Source organism: Chiloscyllium plagiosum, chromosome 19, assembly GCF_004010195.1.
Source record: "Chiloscyllium plagiosum isolate BGI_BamShark_2017 chromosome 19, ASM401019v2, whole genome shotgun sequence".
Taxonomy (NCBI): Eukaryota; Metazoa; Chordata; class Chondrichthyes; order Orectolobiformes; family Hemiscylliidae; genus Chiloscyllium; species Chiloscyllium plagiosum.
The window spans coordinates 25,748,679-25,767,260 of NC_057728.1; the positions used below are offsets into that span (position 1 = coordinate 25,748,679).

The 18,582-nt window shown below is 42.3% G+C and overlaps 2 protein-coding genes across 7 annotated transcripts in view; one reads left to right on the forward strand and one right to left on the reverse strand.

The window, feature by feature from the left end:
* Window positions 1-4,827, forward strand: part of agk (acylglycerol kinase) — a 59,130-nt gene extending 54,303 nt beyond the window's left edge. Inside the window, exon 16 of the transcript XR_006314481.1 lies at window positions 4,817-4,827. The gene's annotated coding sequence lies outside the window, so the exon portion shown is untranslated. The remainder of the gene's footprint in view (window positions 1-4,816) is intronic.
* si:dkey-82f1.1 (DENN domain-containing protein 2A) overlaps window positions 1-18,582 on the reverse strand; it is a 144,332-nt gene that overhangs the window by 5,268 nt on the left and 120,482 nt on the right. For all 6 annotated transcript variants that reach the window (XM_043709382.1, XM_043709385.1, XM_043709387.1 and 3 more), the window contains exons 15-18: window positions 13,792-13,969; window positions 9,082-9,123; window positions 8,118-8,229; window positions 222-461 (exon numbers count right to left, since the gene is read on the reverse strand). In XM_043709382.1, coding sequence (XP_043565317.1) covers window positions 222-461; window positions 8,118-8,229; window positions 9,082-9,123; window positions 13,792-13,969 — 572 coding nt within the window. The remainder of the gene's footprint in view (window positions 1-221; window positions 462-8,117; window positions 8,230-9,081; window positions 9,124-13,791; window positions 13,970-18,582) is intronic.

Genomic DNA, 18,582 nt, shown 5'->3' on the forward strand with positions numbered 1-18,582 from the left:
CCTCCACATCATGCTTTATTTCAGACAGTCTGAGGGGGGAACGGAATACATTTTATTAAATGTTTCCATAAGGCCAGCATTTGTATATTATGATCATATTATTTATTCTTATATGTGACATGGTTAACTGACAAAATACATGAATGAGTTTGACAAAGTTGTGAGAGAGGGGGTGAAAGGGAGGAGGGAAGAAGCGGCAATATTATGACTAGTATTTTCACCTTTCACCCCGAGTTTTCTTAGTTCTCGATCTTGAATGAATCCACCAAACATCTGTGTTTCCATGAAAACCTCCAGAAACCGTCGGACACTTTTTGACGTGATAGACTTGCGAAATGCCTCCCAAAGGAATAATCTTTCGTCTTTCTCATTGGAAGTCATGTACAAAGAGTAGTGACCGACTATTTCCACAAAGAAACGGACAAAGGTCTCAGACACCACACTATTAAGACAGCCAGGATCTACAAAGAGAAATGAACATAAACCACAATATTAATTTTGATAGGGAGGCTTGCGTGACTCCATAACAATGCGCCATTTGCAAGTGTGTAAGTATTTGTGTGTGCTTCCCCATTGTTACAATTGATGCACAGATGGAGAACTTTAAGCCAATCATTGAAAATTCAACTTGGTACAGCTCTGGGGAAAGATATGAGGGGGATTAGGAGTGGGAGCAGGGAATGGGGTTGGGGATGGTGGTGGAAATTGTAGAACTAATTAAATAGGTTTTCACAAAGTGTAAGCGCAGAGAGGGTGGGAAGTGAGGGGATCACAATATTGATTAAGAAATTGATTAATGCAGTAAGGAGGGGTGATACCTTGAAAAGATCATCAAATTTAGACCATATGGGTAGAAATAAACAATAGAAATGGGCAAACAAGCTGTTGAATATGTATTATAGGTCCCAAAACAATCAAGGAGGGACACAGGAATAAATGTGTAATCAAATTTCAGAGGTGTAAGAGAAATAATGCAGTAATGGGAGATTTTAACTACACAAATATGAACTGGAATACTTTTAGTGCACAATATAGGGAGGGAGTAAAATACTTAAATTGCATTCAGGAGAATTTTTCTTTTAGCCAACACATAATAAGCCCCACAAGGAAGAGGGCAGCTCTAGACCTAATGAGGAAATTAGCTGGGGCAGGTAGAAAGTGCATCAGTGAGGGTGTATTTTGGAGATAGTAACCATAACTCAAATACATTTAGGATGGTTATGGAAAAGGAGAAGGATGGGCTGGGAATAAAAAAGCTTTTTCCCAGTTTAGAATTTAAGATACAATTTGTCTGAAATGGATCAGGAATAGCTACTTGTAGCTAAAACGGTCAGAGCAGTGGAAGGTCTTCAAGGAGGAAATGGCAAGGGCACTGGGCAAAAATGTTTTTGTAAAGACAATGGGTAGGACTAAGACCAGATCACTCTGGATATAAAGGAACAGGAAGGCTGATTTTTTTTTAAAAAAAGGAAGCTCATGGAAAACACTGAGGGGTCAATATGGTAGAGTCCCTTGAGAGAAATAAAAACTACAGGGGAAACTTAAAAAGGAAAGCTAGCTAGAAAAAAAAACCTGAAGGATTTATAAAAAATATATAAAAAGCAAAAGAATAACCAGAGAAAAGGTACGACCCATACAGGTAACGTCTGCTTGGACCAGAAGATGCGAACACAGTTTTTAATGAATACTTTGTAATGGTCTTCACAATGAAAAAGAATAACACACACATAGATATCAGGGAGGAGGAGTGTGAAGTATTAAAAGAAATGAACATAGAGGTTATGGTGCTGAACAATTTAGCTGCCTTAACTATCTGTTTAACCTCAATTGTGGGGAAGTTATTAGAAATAATTCTGAGGGACAGAATAAATCTGCATTTGAAGACCCACAGATTAATCACAGATAGTTAGCATGGACTTGCTGAGCGAAGGTCATATCCTAATAAATATGATTGAATCTTTTGAGGAAGTAACCAGGAATCCTGATGAGGGTAATACGTTTAATGTGGTCTACATGGACTTTAGCGAGGCTTGTGATAAGGTTCCTTATGGCTGATGGTCAAGAAAGAGGATATGCAGGAATGTAGACCAAAGACCATAAGGGCAGAAATTAAGCCATTCGGCCCATCAAGTCTGCTCATGGAGTCATAGAGACATACAGCATGGAAACAGACCCTTCAGTCCAACCATGCCGACCAGATATCCCAACCCAATTGAGTCCCACCTGCCAGCACCTGGATCATATCCCTCCAAATCCTTCCTATTCATATACCTATTCATATACTCATCTGGATGTCTTTTAAATGTTGCAATTGTGCTAGCCTCAACCACTTTCTCTGGCAGCTCATTCCGTACACGTACCACCCTCTGCGTGAAAACGTTACTCCTAGGATCTCTCATATATCTTTCCCCTCTCACCCTAAACCTTTGCCCTCCAGTCCTGGACTCCCTTACACCAGGAAAGAGACTTTGTTTATTTATCCTATCCATGTCCCTCATGATTTTATAAACCTCTATAACCTCTCCCCTCAGCCTCAGACACTCCAGGGAAAACAGCCCAAGCCTATTCAACTTCTCCCTACAGCTCAAATCCTCCAACCCTGGCAACATCCTTGGAAATCTTTTCTGAACCCTTTCAAGTTTTACAACATCTTTCCGATAGGAAGGAGACCAGAAGCGCATGTAATATTCCAACAGTGGCCTAACCAATATCCTGTACAGCCGCAACATGATCTCCCAACTCCTATACTCAATACTCTGACCAATAAACGAAAGCATACCAAATGCCTTCTTTACTATCCTATCTACCCGTGACTCCACTTACAAGGAACTATGAACCTGCACTTCAAGGTCTCATTGTTCAGCAACACATTCCAAGACCTTATCATTATGTGTATAAGTTCTGCCTTGATTTGCCTTTCCAAAATGCAGCACCTCACATTTATTTAAATTAAACTCCATTTGCCACTCATTGGCCCATGTGATCAAGATGCTATACGCCAAGGTAATTTTCGTCGCTGTCCACTACACTTCAAATTTTGGTGTAATCTGCAAACTTACTAAGTAGTTTGCTGATGACATAAAAATTGATCCAGTGGTAAATAATGAGCACAGCTGTGAACTGCAGGAGGATATCAATGACTGGTCAGGTGGGCAGAGCTGTAGCAAATGTAATTCAACACAAAAATGTGAGGTAATGCACTTGGAGAGGGCTAACAAGGCAAGGGATTACAAAATGAACGATAAGATCCTGCAAACTACTGAAGATCGGAGGGACCTTGGAGAGAACATCCATAGATCCCTGAAGGTAGTAGGTCAGGTATATAAGCTGGTCAAGAAAGCATATATAACTTGCCTTTATTAGCCAAGACATAGAAATAAGAACAGGAACATTATCTGGAACTGTATAAATCACTGGTTATCCACATCCAGTTTTCTCCCACAATTCAAAGATGTGCAGGTCAGTTGAATTGGCCATAGTGTTAGGTGCATTAGTCTGAGGGAAATGGGTCTGGGTGGATTACTCTTCAAAGGGTCAGTATGTGCTTGTTGGCATGTTTCCACACCGTAGGGAATCTAATCTTCAAAAAACAAACAAACTGGAGTACTGTGTGCAGTTCTGGTCACCATATTGTAGGAACGATGTGATTGTACTAGAGAGGATGCAGAGGCAGTATACAAGGATGTTCCCTGGACTGGTGGGTCTGAGCTGTGAAGAACGACTGGTTAGATTGGGGTTGTTTTCCTTGGAGAAGAAAAAGTTGAGAGGGGACTGGATAAAAGTATACAAAATTATGAGGTAGAGTGGATTAGAAGGCACTTTTTCCAATAGTAGAGGTATCAATAACCCGGGGCATAGATTTAAGACAAGAGGTAGAACGTTAAGAGGAGAGTGGAGAAGAAATATTTTCACCAGGGGGTGATGAGAATTTATAACGCAATGCCTGAAGGAGTGATTGAGTCAGAAACTCTAGTAACATTTAAGCAGTGTTCAGATGAATTGTCATAGCTTCCAGGAGGAACGACAAATCAAATAATCACTTTTCATTTCTGGAACCTTCTAAGTGCATAGAATTATAGAGGTGTATACAGCACGGAAACAGACCCTTTGGCCAAACTCCTCCATGCCGACTAGGTTTCCTAAACTGAACCAGTCCCATTTGCCTGTTTTTGGACCATATCCTTCTAAACATTTCCTATCCATATGTCTATCCAAATGTCTTTTAAATGTTGTAATTGTACCCACCTCTATCATTTCCTTTGGCAGCTCCTTCCATATATGCAGCGCTCTCTATGTGAAAAGTTAACCCTCAGGTCACTTTGAAATCTTTCCCCTCTCACCTTAAACGTATGCCCTCTTGTTTTAGACTCCCTTACCCTGGGGAAAAGACCTTGGCTATTCACCTTATCTGTGCCCCTCATGATTTTATAAACCTCTGTAAGGTCATCCCTCAGCCTCCTACATTGTGGAGAAGAAAATCCCAGTCTCACTTTGTAACTCAAAACTTCCAGTCTTGGTGACATCCTTGTAAATCTTTTTTGCACCCTTTCCAGTTTAATAACATCCTTCCCATAGTATTGCGACCAGAATTGTACATAGTACTCCAAATGTGGCCTTACCAATATCCTGTACAGCTGTAACATGATGTCCCAACTCCTGTGGGACCAATGCTCTGACCAATGAAAGCAAGCATGCCAAATGCTTCCTTCACAAGCCTGTTCTATCTGTGCATGTTTTTAATTTTCTGCATGGTGTTGTTACTGCTGCTTATGTTATTATTAATAGACCTGCTTCATAGTTATAAACTACACTGCAGTCTGGTGGTATCTATCATACTGCTTTCAAAAGCCTAGGGGAGCACAAGACAGCCAGTAACTCAGTGCCAACTCTTGCCTCAGAATCTGAACGTTGTGGGTTCAAGTCCATCTGCAGAAACTTGAGCTGTAAGTCTAATCTAAAATGTCAGTACTTGGGGGTGTTGTGTACCTGTGCAGTACAGGGGGAGTTCTGCACCCATGCAGTACTCGGGGAGCTATGCACCCATGCAGTACTAGGGGAATTGTGAAACCGTCCAGTACTGGGGGAGTTCTGCACCCATGCAGTACTCGGGGAGCTATGCACCCATGCAGTACTAGGGGAACCGTGCAGTACTGGGGGAGTTCTGCCCCAGAAGTGTTGTCCATATGATGAAATGCAAAACTCAGGCCCAGTCTGCACTCTGAGGTGGTCTTAAAAATATCCCATGACATTATTCTGAGAAAGAACAGGGGAGTTTATTTTAGTGTAGTAAATAGCATTTATGCCTGAATTAACAAGATTGGAACAGGGTTATGAAACTGCCTAATTTGTTATGAGCTGGCTTGGATCTTACTGAGACTAAAACGACAAGATTTCATAATTTTCAACAGAGAACAATAATTTTAATTATACAAAGTTAGAACAGTTCAGTTACCCTTGACCTGTTCTGAGGGATCTATTGAAAACCTCCAAACAAGCTCCACCCTTGTTTGTGGGTGGCACAGTGGTTAGCACTGCTGCCTCACAGCGCCAGAGACCCGTGTTCAATTCCCGCCTCGGGCAACTGGCTGTGTGGAGTTTGCACATTCTCCCAGTGTCTGTGTGGGTTTCCTCCGGGTGCTCCGGTTTCCTCCCACAGTTCAAAAGATGTGCAGGTTAGGTGAATTGGCCATGCTAAATTGCCTGTAGTGTTAGGTGAAGGGGTAAATGAAGGGGAATGGGTCTGGGTGGGTTGCTCTTCGGAGGGTCGGTGTGGACTAGTTGGGCCGAAGGGCCTGTTTCCACACTGTAAGTAATCTAATCTAATACAACATTAAATATTTATATGTTATATTCCAACAACCAACAGGTTAATCAAATAGCAAATCTGGTGAAGACAAATTTATCATATTTCTCATTAATATCTGCAGGGTTGCTGACACTGTGGGTCAATAAAACTTCACAAGGAATTCCAATTCATCACGATTGAAGATTTAGCTTTAATGTTTTCTCAAAAGCCACTCAGGATTATAGACTACCTCACTGAGGCTCACATTTTGGTAGCTGACTCTCCCATTCTGGACTCTGCTCTCCAGTACTCACAGGCACATTGTCAGCTTGTCTGCAGATAACAAACTCCAGCAAGTTAGCACTGTCCCTGCATTTCTCCGGGTCCTACTCTTGCTTGGCTGCACAAAACAAATATTCCTTGTACAGCTCCAGGGGCTTTTCCTAAGACTTAAAAAGACTTAGTTGCACCTATTGGCTTCCTGGATTGCAGCACCTTTTTGGGATGCAATTTCTGTTTCTATGTTTGTGATAGAATAACATCCTGAAGGTGATAACCTTCTCATCTGACTTCCTCTATTGAATTGCCTAAAAAATGACTGTTTGGTTGCCCTTGAACTGTTCTGAGGGACCTATTGAAAAGCTCTCAACAAACTCCACCCCTGTTTGTATGCAATATTGAATATAACTAATATTTTGAACAGTCAAATATAATATTCTGTTAGAATTTTGTTTCCTAAATGCTGTAAGGTTCAGGGATTGCTGGCATACACAGCATGTAATAGGCAGAAACAAAAAGTCTGCTGTAATGAAATTCTGCATGATTGCTATTATTTTGCTTTTAGTTGATTCCTTGCTGTGCTTCAATTGGCTGCTTATAAATGGGGACAGTATTGAAACGTACTTCATTGGGTGTAAAATACAACAGTGTGTCCTCAGGTTCTGATACACGCTGTACCAATGGCAGCCGATATGTCTTTTTGCCACATCCAGCAATCTAAGTATCGTGATGTTAGCTTCTGCTCACTCTCTGGAGTTGCTACTGTACCACTTATTGAATAAATAAAAGGTAGACTGCGATCCAAAGACAGCAAGGGTTTGTTATGGATGTAACTCTTGGTACTTTGAACATACAGGACACTTGTTCCAGCACATACAGCTCTGTTGTAATGTAGGGATCCTGATCTGAATTTGAGATCATGCTTCCAACAAGGTCAAATGAGTTGGTATCTTATTGCCTGTGCCAGCAGACTGAGGCTTTTAATTTCTGTTTATTCTTTTACTGTTGATTCTCACTCAGTTTGCAGTCAGGTGTCATTGAATTACTGTAAATACATTAGAATTAACTACAGAGAATGCTGGAGAAACTCAGTGGGTCTGGCACCATCTGTGGAAATAAAATGACTCTTCTTTGAAGAACTGATTTTGCCATATCTGCTGAGTTTCTGTAGCATTGTGTTTGTTTCAGATATCCTGCATCTGCAGTACAGTGGAACCTCGATTATCCGAATGAGATGGGTGGGCACTATTTTGTTTGGATAATTGATTATTCAGTTAATCGATTCAATGCCTTTCCTCTCAGGCTTGTAGTTTTCTATTAAGACTGCTCCCCGTTCAGGAGACTAGCAGCAGCACAGCACGCACGAGCACCCGCCACCACCCCCACCACCCGTCAAACACCACCCTCCACCCACCAACACCACCCCTGGCACCACACCCCAAACCCCTCTTCAAGCCCGCCCCGACACTACACCCAGCACCCTCCCTCAACTCCATCCAACACCGCCTCTCACCAGCCCCCGACACCAAACCCCGCCCGCATCCCAACCCTGTCCAACACTGCCCCCTCCATCCGCCCCTACCCCCTCTCCGGGCCAGCCAGACTGGACACGAACAAGAAGACCACCTTGTTTTTGGTTGGGGGGGGGGGTGGGGATGAGTCTCCAAATAGCGCACGCACACAACTTTTTAATAGATTCCACCTTTGCCCTGTGCAGGATAATATTGGACAGATTATCTGGTAAGGGGGTGTTTAGGGTACACCCCTGTGTAGAACTCCAGGGAAAGAGAGAGAGAGTGGTGGGAGATCAGTCATTTTGAGATGGTGCCTGCGCTCCCATCAGTCCAGGACTATTCTCGAAAGCACTTCTAAACTTGTAAACAAAAGATGTGATCAGTGTTGGACACACGTCTTTGATGTAATGTTTCTGTCAAGACCTCGAGATCTCCTTCGGATAATCCAATTTTCAGATAATTCATATCCAGATAATGGAGGTTCCGCTATATTTTGTTTATATTAACAGAAAGGCTGCCTGATTCACTGATGCCCTTACTATCCAGGGAAGAGTCCTCCTCTTCTTGACTGGCCAACTCAGTCCGCATCTCGAGGACATGCTCAAGTGCCACCTGCAGTTTGCGTGGTAGAATGGAGTCTTCGTCATCCACCTGATCAAATAAAAGAAATAAGTAGTGAGCAGCAGGCATAGCTAACAGCTGCATTTGGTACCAGTTAGGTCTGTGGTAGTGATGCCTGAAGTAAGTCTCAGTAATGTGACCACAGCAATAACATTGAGTCAAGAGTGATGGATCAGGCAGGACTCAGCATTTTCAAATGCGCCATCTTTCAGGAGCATCGAAATATTTTGTGACACCGCTGAAAGTAGTGGTGTTGGGATGTTCTCCCCGTGCCCTGGCTAGCACTTATTTCTCAACCAGCACAATAAGAAACCAAACTAATTGGTCACTCATACCACTGCTTTTAGAAGCATCTTTCTCTAATCAAAATTGGTGATGTATTAGCCTACAAAATAACAGCGATTACAATTCATTGTTGTTAATGTTTTTGAATATCCTAAAGATGAATAAGGAACTAAAAAAACACACTGGTATCTGCCTCCACTCTGTGAATAGATTTTGAGTTTGCCCACTGGTGTTGAATGTTGAGAGAAGTTGGCAGGCCACTTTCCACTTTTCCTGGTTGCTAGTTGCATTGAGACTATCACCTCTTTTATATACTTGCACAATGTTATAATTCTCCACTATATGCTAATATTGAGGGAGGTGTTAAGATGGGTGGACTACTTTCACTGCTTTCTTTTCAATTTCCTACTCGTCCTCCATTGTAGGAATGTGGATAGCTTTCCCAACATGTCACAACAAATTCACTCTATGCGCGCGCGCGCGCACACACACACACACACACACACACACACGCTAATCAAACTCACAGTGAGGGTGTTTTGTGCCATCGTGGCTCTGACCATCTCTAATCATATCTGAAATAAATGTGGCACTCACCTGTCTGAGAAACTTGTTTGTCCCAAGATTAACTACCAGGACCTGTAAAAAGAAAAATAAAGCACCTTCACACCTTGACTCTGCTTTAAGACAGATTTTCCCTTTTACGTTTCAATATTGACATAATAATAATTTTGGCCATAACATGAAAGGAGAACAACCAACGTACATAATCCCTTAAGGCAGGAGAAGTCAATTCCTTTCACTGTTAGACATAACCCACATGCAACCAATCTCACCACCCTTACTAGGTGAAAAATACTGTTTTTTTTTAAAAAGATTTGCTACTAATTTCCCATGGATTTAAAACCTTTAGTTTGCAACATTAGTGCTAGCCAAGAGCTGTCTGAGAGTGGAAATGAATGATACCGTTAATCTGTTAAAGCAATTCCAGTACGTGTTTATGTTCTGCCTTAAGTATGTACTGAAAAGCAAAAATTACATTATTAAATCTCCTTTCTTCAGTTCTGCAGAAGGCTAAATAGGTAAAACAACTGCCCATTACATCAAGAGAAAGATCGTCTCAAGAAATGATTCATCAACTTCCAAGTGATCAACATAGATTAAATACAAAGTAAAACTCAAGATAAAAGATCAGTCTACAGCATGGCAATTGATCCACAATGACCAGTGCTTTGCCATGGGTCTCATTATCAAGGGTGTAGTATTGTGCTGTGAACAAAGAACAGTACAGCACAGGAACGAGCCCGTCGGCCCTCCAAGCCTCCGCCGATCCAGGTCCTCTACCTAAACCGGTCGCCTATTTTCTACAGATCTGTATCCCTCTGCTTCCTGCCCATTCATGTATCTGTCTAGATACGTTTTAAATGACGCTATCGTTCCTGCCCCTACTACCTCCGCTGGCAACACATTCCAGGCACTCACCACCCTCTATGTAAAGAACTTTACCTGTATATCTCCCCTAAACTTTTTCCCTCTCACTTTGAACCTGTAACCTCTGGTAGTTGAGTCCCCCACTCTGGGAAATAGCTTCTTGCTATCCACCCTGTTGACACCTCTCATGATTTTGTAAGCCTCAATCAGGTACCCCCTCAACCTCCTCCTTTCCAATGAAAATAATCTTAATCCACTCAACCTCTCCTCATAGCTAGCGCCTTCCAAGCTAGGTAACATCCTGGTGAACCTCCTCTGCACCCTCTCCAAAGTATCCACATCCCTTTGGTAATGTGGCGACCAGAACTGTACATAGTATTCCAAATGTGGCCAAACCAAAGTCTTATAAAACTGTACCAATACCTGCCAACTCTTGTACTTAATACCTGTCCAATGAAGGAAAGCATGCTATACACCTTCTTGACCACTCTACTGTCCTCTGTTGCCACCTTCAGGGAACAATGGACCTGAACACCCAGATCTCTCTGTACATCAGTTTTCCCCAGGACTTTTCCATTTACTGTACAGTTCTCTCCTGAACTGCATCTTCCAAAATGCATCACCTCACATTTGTCCAGATTCAACTCCATCTGCCATTTCTCTGCCCAACTCTCCAATCTACCTATATTCTGCTGTATTCTCTGACAGTCCCCTTCGCTGTCTGCTACTCTGCCAATCTTACTATCATCTGCAAACTTGCTAATGAGGCAACCTCCACCTTCGTTCAATCATTTGCGTACATCACAAACAACAATGGTCCTAGCATGGATCCCTGTGAAACACCACTGGTCACAGGTCTCCATTCTGAGAAGTTCCCTTCCACTACTACTCTCTGTCTCCTGTTGCCCAACCAGTTCTCTATCCATCTAGCTAGAACACCCTGGACCCCATGCGACTTCACCTTTTTCATCAGCCTACCATGGGGAAGCTTATCAAATGTCTTACTAAAGTCCATGTATATGACATCCACATCCCTTCGACATCATATACATGGACTTTAGTAAGGCGTTTGATAAGGTTCTACTGTTGTGGTTCTGTTCGCCGAGCTGGGAACTTGTGGTGCAGACGTTTCATCCCCTGTCTAGGTGACATCCTCAGTGCTTGGGAGCCTCCTGTGAAGCGCTTCTGTGATCTTTCCTCCAGCATTTGTAGTGGTTTGAATCTGCTGCTTCCTAGATAGGGGACGAAACATCTGCAACACAAATTCCCAGCTCGGCGAACACAACCACAACAACGAGCACCCGAGCTACAAATCTTCTCACAAACTTTGAAGGTTCTACTAATGGAGAAAGTGAAGTCACATGGTGTGCAGGGTGTTCTAGCTAGGTGGATAAGGAACTGGTTGAGCAACAGGAGACAGAGAGTAGTAATTGAAGGGAATTCCTTGAAATGGAGAAAGGTGACCAGTGGTGTTTCATAGGGATCAGTGCTGGGATAGACTGGAGAGTTGGACGGAGAAGTGGCAAATGGAGCTCAATCCAGGCAAATGTGAGGTGATGCATTTTGGGAAGTCTAATTCTAGAATGAACTATACTGTAAATGGAAGAGCCTTGGGAAAAGTTGATGAGCAGAAAGATCTGGGAGTGCAGGTCCATTTTACCCTGAAGATGGCTGCACAGGTGGATAGAATGCTCAAGGAGGTATATGGTATGCTTGCCCTCATTGGACGGGGTAATGAGTATAAGAGCTGGCATGTCATGTTAAAATCGTACAAGACATTGGTTCGGCCGCATTTAGAATACTGTGTACAGTTCTTGTCGCCACATTACCAAAAGAATGTGGACACTTTGGAGAGGGTGCAGAGAAGGTTTACGAGGTCACTGCCTAGTATGGAAGGTGCTAGCTATGAAGAGACGTCGAGTAGATTAGGATTGTTTTCATTAGAAAAAAGGAGATTGAGGGGAGACCTAAGTTAAGTTTACAAAATAATGAAGGGTATAGACAGAGTAGATAGGGATAAGCTTTTTCCCAGGGTAAGGTATTCAATAATGAGAGGTCATGTGTTCAAGGTGAGAGGTGAAAGGGAGATACACGCAGAAATTACCTTACACAGAGGGTGATAGGTGCCTGGAACGTGATGCCAGCAGAGGTAGTAGAGGCAGGCACAGTAGATTCATTTAAGGTGCGTCTGGACAGATGTATGAGTAGGTGGGGAGCAGAGGGAAACAGATGCTTAGGAATTGGGCGATAGGTTTAGACAGTGGATTTGGATCAGCTCAGGCTTGGAGGGCCAAAGGGGCTGTTCCTGAGCTGTAAATTTTTTTCATTCTTTGTTCTTCCCTCATCAATCAACTTTGTCACCTCCTCAAAGAATTCTATTACGTTTGTGAGACATGACCGTCCCTGCACAAAACCATGCTGCCTGATCACTGATAAGCCCATTTTCTTCCAAATGGGTGTATATCCTATCCCTTAGTATCTTCTCTAGTACCTTCCCTATCACTGATGTCAGGCTCACAGGTCTATAATTACCTGGATTATCCCTGCTACCCTTCTTAAACAAGGGAAAAACTTTAGCAATTCTCCAGTCCTCTGGGACCTCCCCTGTATTCAAGGATGCTGCAAAGGTATCTGTTAAAGCCCCTGCTATTTCCTCTCTTGCTTCCCTCAGTAATCTGGGATAGCTCTCAGCCGGACCTGGGGACTTGTCCACCTTAATGCCTTTTAGAATACCCAACACTTCCTCCCTCCTTATGCCAGCTTGACCTACAGTAATTAAAGATCTATCCCGAACCTCAACATCTGCCATGTCCCTCTCTTTGGTGAATACCAATGCAAAGTACAGCAGGCTGGGTAGAGACCTTTTGCATCTGGATGTTTAGCTGAAGGCCTATTTTCTTATATGCCTCTGTGACAGCAGCTGAGCTCCAAACAGTGTGTGCTGACACACAAGTACTGCAGCTTGTTGACAGGGGTTGGGATGGCCCTGGTTCTGGACTGGAGGAAACTCAGGTTAAACAGTTTCCCACTTGTCCTGTTGGTTAGCTGCTCAACAGGGGGTAGCTTCCTGGATATGGACAATCATGAAGGGTAGATAGAGATAAGCTTTTTCCCAGGGTGAAGGATTCAATAATGAGAGGTCACGTATTCAAGGTGAAAGGTAAAAAGTTTAAGGAGGATACATGCAGAAAGTACCACAGAGGGTGGTAGGTAGCTGGAACGCAATGCCAGCAGAGGTAGTAGAGGCAGGTACAGTGCGCCTGGACAGGTGCATGAGTAGGGATGCATGGTTAGGAAAATGGAGAAAAGCACTGGTGCAATTACACAGACTTGATTGACCCTTGCATGTACATGCATGGAGTCTGTGCTGTATCCGTAAGTGAGGATCACGGGTTGCATGCCATTGTTCAGCAGGTAGAGGATACTGATGTATTTCTGCAGGTAGCTCCATTGTCCCTCCAAGATATCAGTGTTGAAAGGATTTTGGAAGGTCAAAGAAAGCCATGTAGGTGCTGCCATCTGCAGTTGTTGAATTTGTCTCATTGTTAATGCAGTGGGAAGTCGCAAAACTGGCAGTGGGGATAAAAGTAGCAGAGAGGCAGCAAAAACACATTGGGGTGGTAGTGAGAAAGATTAGTGTAGCCAGAGCGTTATAGAAGTCAGCTTCTTCTGCCTTGTTTTCTATGCTTTTGCCTCAGTAATTCAATATTCGTTTTGGGTTTGTTCGGTGCTGTTACATACTGGTTGAACATTTAAGTGTGAGTTCACTGAAACTCCTACTTTTCTTTCACGGTCTTCCTCAGTTATGTATACACTATCTCTCAAGTACACATATTGCCCATTTTTCATTCCTATGTGTCTTCAGTCACTCCTTACCTCTTCGAGTGGCAGATCCCTCAGCTTCGGCAAGGAGCTGGAGAGAAGTCCTATCAGAAATGGAGTGGGAGAGCAGGCTATGTCAATCATGGATGGAGGTAGTACAGGGATGTAAGTGTGCTGCCAGGCAAAAGGATACAGAAGTGCCATCACTGCATGGCAACACTTGGATAAGGTACTGCAAGAAAGAGAGCACACCAGTCAGAAACTGCAATAGTACTAGGCCACTCAAGTAACTGTTTTTAAATACAATTTCATCTTCAGATCTGATGAACACAAAAACTGAATTCCAGAAAAATTCCCAATAGGTCAAACCTTCTGATGTTGGAAGTGGCCACTTGCAGGTGGGAAGGGCACTTGTTTAAGCAGATCAGAGCAGACCTAAACCCTGGCGTCTTAAGTGGACAATTAAAGAGCTCGCAGGGTCTCAAGCCATCATCACTACCAGTTTTAGAGGGTCAGCATTGAGACTGATGTGGCCAACATCATCAAAGAAAGGTGAATCAATGCCTGATCAACATGCTAAAGTGCCCCATAGAGTCCAGGCATGTGCAGATTCGGTGGATTAGTCATGATAAAATGTCCCATATAGTGTCCAGGGATGTGCAGTTTAGGATGGGTTGGCCATGCTAAATTGCCCCATAGTTGGCCAGGGTGCTGCAGAGACACCCCATGCATTTGTTTCTGACCCACTTTTGAGTCCCAATCTAACAGCCCACCACCCCAACTTTCCTTTTCTTTGTCCTGGGTCCAAGGTGATCCTGTGACTCCTTCCTAGAAGGGGCAGCACGCTGAATCTCCAACCAACAAATGTGACTGACGATACAACAATATTGGTGCCCCTTATTTGTGTTGTACTCTTGTCTGTATAGGATTGAAAATTATTGCAAAATATATCTTTTAACTTTACTATAAATATCCACTTATAGTCATGGTAATTAATTTCTCAGCTAATAAACTTCTGTAGATCTTACAGCGTAAAGACAAAATTACTAAAAACTTAATAAAAGTAAAGAAATCACTGAAAATGTAGATTAACCCAAAATACAATATCCAGCAATGTAGAGAAGCTTCCAATGAATTATTCTTTCACCTCTGCTTTCAAATCCCCAGGCCAATGGGTGAAAGTCATACACCTGCTGGTTGTAATAACACATTGGGTGAGTTTAGGTTGTCTCAGCCCAATCTCCAATGGATGTCGGTCTCATATTTAGTATGAGTTGATACAAAACCCAGAGATCACAGGACAGCTTCTGTGAAAACACCAACAATTCCCACTGGTACAATGTGGGACATTTGTGTTTGAGAAGCATTATTTGAGTGAGGTAGAGAGAAATTCGATAGCATATATGTAGTTGATGTTCAAATGGAGTATCTGACAGGAAATGTGTTCCATTTCCTGGCACTAATATGCATCAATTTAACAAGCAAAAAAAATGCTTAAAATTACTCAGAAAGTGTGTTAATATATGCAATAAATTGCTATCAAATCATAATGAATTCAAGATTCAGGTTTTTGTAATCTTGGAACAATATTTTACAGTAAGATGCATGAAAAGTATCAACTTTTTTGTTTCGATGTCTTGTTTACGCAATAGTTTGAATAGTAAAATCAAATATGTTTGAGTCAGTTTAATGCTATTCCAGCTCCCACTATTTATGACGTTAAACCTTCAAACTGTCATTGTCCTGCAATTGGAATAGACAGTGGAGCCAAACAGATGTGGACTGGTCTCCTCTGACCCTCAGCAATCTCTATATTGGAGAGAATTCGGTACTTTATCCTCCTCTTTTACTCTCTTTCCCCGAAATGCGTCATTAGACGTGGGCAGGATTCCCAGTGAAAGACTGAGTTAAATGTGGTGTTTATACGGCAAGACTTCAAGATGATGGACAGCCAGAGTATGGGAACAGCTGCTTCCCATTAGATTTTGGAACACCAGAATTTGTTAAGAGTGAACAGGATTTGGCAGAACAAGATTCCTTCACCTCTCTCTGAGCTCAATCAGCCTGCCTCTTAGAATGGAATTTAAACAGAAAGGTGTGGGATATATATCAGCTCTGCTTAAAGTAGCAGCCCTTCCCTCAGAATTTGTAGATTTAGTGAGGTGGAGTAGGGGGAAGATCCCTTACAATGTATTTATTGAACTTGGAAATTATGCTGATTTAGGATTTTTAAGCTTCAATGGCTGTATAAGGGCAGCTGATTTCAGACAATATGGCAATGGGATAACCACTACTCTCAATCTGCCATGTTTTATGTATTTTTCTTTTCCAAATCATTCTTATTTGTATTAGTTGCAATTGTTTATTTTTGTTTATTGAATCATCTACTTCACCTTTCTTTTGGTGGGTTGTGCCCTTTGGCGCTACATGAAACTCACTGATAGATAACTCATAGTTATCTACCATTAGAAACTGGATCGAGACAGAACGGGCTCATTCCACAGGGCCTGCAGCTTCACTTGTTAACTTGTTGTATCGAAGCACCACATTTGAGCAGAAAATCTTTGTGCACTCTTGTCCAAGCATTTTGTGTTGAAGCTTCAGAAGCTGACACCACTTTGGACAAAAAGTTAAACAAAACCCTGTACAGCTTGGATTCATGCAATCATATATACACCCTGCAAAAACCAAGCAAACCTTAGTTTGTAAGAAGTCCTAACATCCACATACAGAAGCAATTATCAATATAATATCAAAGATAATTTAAAAAGGCTGGGGTTAATCTCTAGAAAACACCAGGCAGTAACATAATAAAATGATAGGGGTTCAATAAGAGAGACAGTTGTTTCTAATTTTGTTCACAATAACTGGCTGCAGTCATTAATGGATGCAAAAAGGATTCCAGGAAAGATTCTTTGCTCAGAACAATTAGGATGTGGAACTTGTTACACACGGAGTATAGGAGGCAAGTAGATTAATTGCAGGAAAATCTTGGTAGGTATTTTATGGAGAAAAAATAAAGTGTCTAGGTTCATAGTCATAGAGATGTACAGCATGGAAACAGACCCTTCAGTCCAACCCATCCATGCCGACCAGATATCCCAACCCAATCTAGTTCAGGAAAGAAAACCATAGCAAACTATCACATTTTAAGAAAGATCTCTCAGTCATCGAGAGGTCTTCCTTTTAGGACAGGGGTGAGGTGAATTTTTTTTTTTGCTCAGAAGGTTGTATGACTTTGGAAACTTCTTCCTCAGAAGGCAGTGAAAGTGGAGTCATTCAATATTTTTAAGGTGGAGGTGAGCTGATTCCATTGCCTACCAAGAATCTAAGGTGGTAAATGGGGATGTGAAATTGGAAACACAAAAAGATCTGTCATGATTTTCTTGAATACTGGGTCACGCTGAAGGAGCCAACTGCTCCTAATCTGTACATTTGTTTTTCTCCACAGCCAGCTCCCGACTTCTAGATTAGGCAAATGGAGAGTCCAAGTCTGCTGATCACTAATGTGTACTGATAATGTGACAGAAGATTGACATCTGAGCTCTGCTGAATCCACCAACTTTAGATTGGGATTTTGCAAAGGGATTCAGTATTGAAGAGGAATCTTCTGAAGACTAGTCAGGGATCTCAGCCACCAGCTGGAGAGCCAGCTAGCACCCCGCAACGCCTCTTTCAGAGAATGGATGTTGTATCTTGTTGCACACAGCAGGACCTAGGATTGTTACTGGATCCCAGGCCGCATTGAGTGATGCTGGAAGAGGCGTGGGGAAGGATGGCCAGCTGCACGGGCAGTAAGTAGTGTGACTTTCAGTGGGCTTTACCTTCCCAATGCTTGCTCCGGTACTGAGCACCTGACAATGCATTTCCAAACCACAGGAGTCTGTGAATGACTATGCAGAAAGGGAGGAGGTCCCCATCTGTCACCGTCTCACCTGTTTAAATACCCCCCATCTCCAGGCACTAAACAACTCCCACACAAGGCAGCACAGACTTCCATCCAGAGACATAAATATAATGCATCCACTTAAGACCCAATTATGATGAGCACTTGGAAATGATATTATGCTTGCTGATGTGATAATGCAACTAGAATCAATTCTGAGTTGAGCACATTAATGACTCTTATGTTGAGTTTCATTTACAACTTTAAATGTGGGAGTGGTGCAAAGATCTGAACACCTCTCATTGGGACTCAAATCATATGTCTCTTTGTAGTCCTTAGTCGAGCTATATTTGAGAATAAAAGGCTATCTTCCCTTATTCAATATCTATATCCGAAATGTATTTTCCAGAGGGAGAGTTCAAAAGTAATAGTATTTGCACTCTTTCATTTTCAATGGATAATCAACTAAAATGAAACAAATTGGAAAGCTTAATTATTTTTTGAATGATTCCTTCTCCTACTTTGGAGAAAAAAATTAGATTTGAAGACAGTTAGCATTAATGAGTCTGTTTCTCAGTTTTTACACTTCCCTACTCCGGACCACCTTTAAACCAGCAGAGTTCGGACCCGAACAGGACAAACAGTACAGACTACAGATTCAAAAACACCAGCAACAGTTCTCCTTCAAGATCCTCCATTCCACACTTGCAGCAATGCGCCGGCACCTAACCTCTCTACAGTCAGCCCTGCCTCAGCTGAGGGCCACACTCTCTCAAAATTGCAAAGGACCTACTCTGTACTACATCCTCAGGAGAATTCGTACTCTCAACAAACAGTATTTCAATTCCATCTCAAACATCAAAAACTGTAAGTACAACAAACTTTTATCTACCCACCTCCATAACCAGCGCTCCTCAAACATTCCAGAAGATTCCCCTGGCCTCACAATCTACTCAGAC